The 1,259-nt window shown below is 62.7% G+C and overlaps 1 protein-coding gene across 1 annotated transcript in view; it reads left to right on the top strand.

The window, feature by feature from the left end:
- Positions 1 to 1,259, top strand: part of UNC13A (unc-13 homolog A) — a 48,466-nt gene that overhangs the window by 1,452 nt on the left and 45,755 nt on the right. The window contains exon 2 of the mRNA XM_031062200.1: positions 708 to 975. Coding sequence (XP_030918060.1) covers positions 708 to 975 — 268 coding nt within the window. The remainder of the gene's footprint in view (positions 1 to 707; positions 976 to 1,259) is intronic.

The following is a 1,259-nucleotide window of genomic DNA, read 5'->3' as shown; positions in this document are numbered from 1 at the left end:
TGTGTGTGTGTGTGTGTGTGTGTGTGTGTGTGTGTGTGTGTGTGTGTGTGTGTGTGTGTGTGTGTGTGTGTGTGTGTGTGTGTGTGTGTGTGTGTGTGTGTGTGTGTGTGTGTGTGTGTGTGTGTGTGTGTGTGTGTGTGTGTGTGTGTGTGTGTCCACTCTCTGTGTGTGTGCAGGGGTGTGCACAGGACTGTGTGCATGCACATGTGTTTTCAAGTTTGTGTGCATGGGGGCCAGCACACACATGTGTCTCTGCACGTGGTGTGCATGTGCAGACGTGTGTGTGTGGGCACCTCACACCTCTGCGTACAAGCACGTGTGGTTTTTCCCTCTCTGCTCAGGAATGCACCTTTCTCCCACAGCTCCAGTTTCTTCCTGGGTGCTGGGGTGTTCCTGCAAAACCTTTTGGTTTCTTCCCTGCCTTTTGGAGCAGCACCTGAGAGGTGTTTGTTGGGGTGTGTGGGGAGCCCCCTCAAAAAGCGCGGCACCCGGGGCAGGAGGCATCAGTGCGCCCCAGGACACACTGGGTGCCAGCTGGCCAGGGTGCCCATTTACCCCTCCCTCCCCCAACACCCCCACACCCTCCCCGGGCCCACCGTCACCCACACACCTCAACTCCCCTGCTCAGCTGCCCCAAATTCTCCGCGTGGCCACGGCGGAGCGGGAACCCCTGATGTCCCCGGGCTCATCCCGAACTGCCCCCGCAGTGCCCTGGGGGGCGCCCCGAGCCCCGCGCTGCCGCCCGGTGCCGTGTCTGAGTGTGCCCGTGATGTGCCTGTGCCCGTGCCCGTGTCTGAGTGTGCCCGTGATGCGCCTGTGCCCGTGTCTGAGTGTGCCCGTGATGTGCCCGTGTCCGTATCTGAGTGTGCCCGTGATGTGCCTGTGCCCGTGTCCGTGTCTGAGTGTGCCCGTGATGTGCCTGTGCCCGTGCCCATGTCTGTGCCGCTGCTGGCGCCGGTGTCCATTCCCCTGTCTGTACCCGTTCCCGTGCCAGTGCCCATTCCCATGCCCGTTCCCATGCCTGTCTCCGTGCCGGTGCAGATGCCAGTGGCTGTTCCGTTGTCGTTCCCGTGCCCGTTCCCCTTTCCCGTGCCCGCTCCCCGTTCCCATTCCCGTGCCCGTTCCCTGTTGCCGTTCCCGTTCCCTGTTGCCGTTCCCGTTCCCCGTTGCCGTTCCCGTTCCCCGTTGCCGTGCCCGTGCCCGTTCCCCGTTTCTGTGCCCGTTCCCCGTTGCCGTGCGCGCTCTTCTGCTGCCATCTC

The sequence above is a fragment of the Geospiza fortis genome, unplaced genomic scaffold (genome assembly GCF_000277835.1).
Source record: "Geospiza fortis unplaced genomic scaffold, GeoFor_1.0 scaffold254, whole genome shotgun sequence".
NCBI lineage: Eukaryota > Metazoa > Chordata > Aves > Passeriformes > Thraupidae > Geospiza > Geospiza fortis.
The sequence above is the reverse complement of the archived record's forward strand: the minus strand, read 5'-3'. Positions and strand labels throughout refer to the sequence as shown.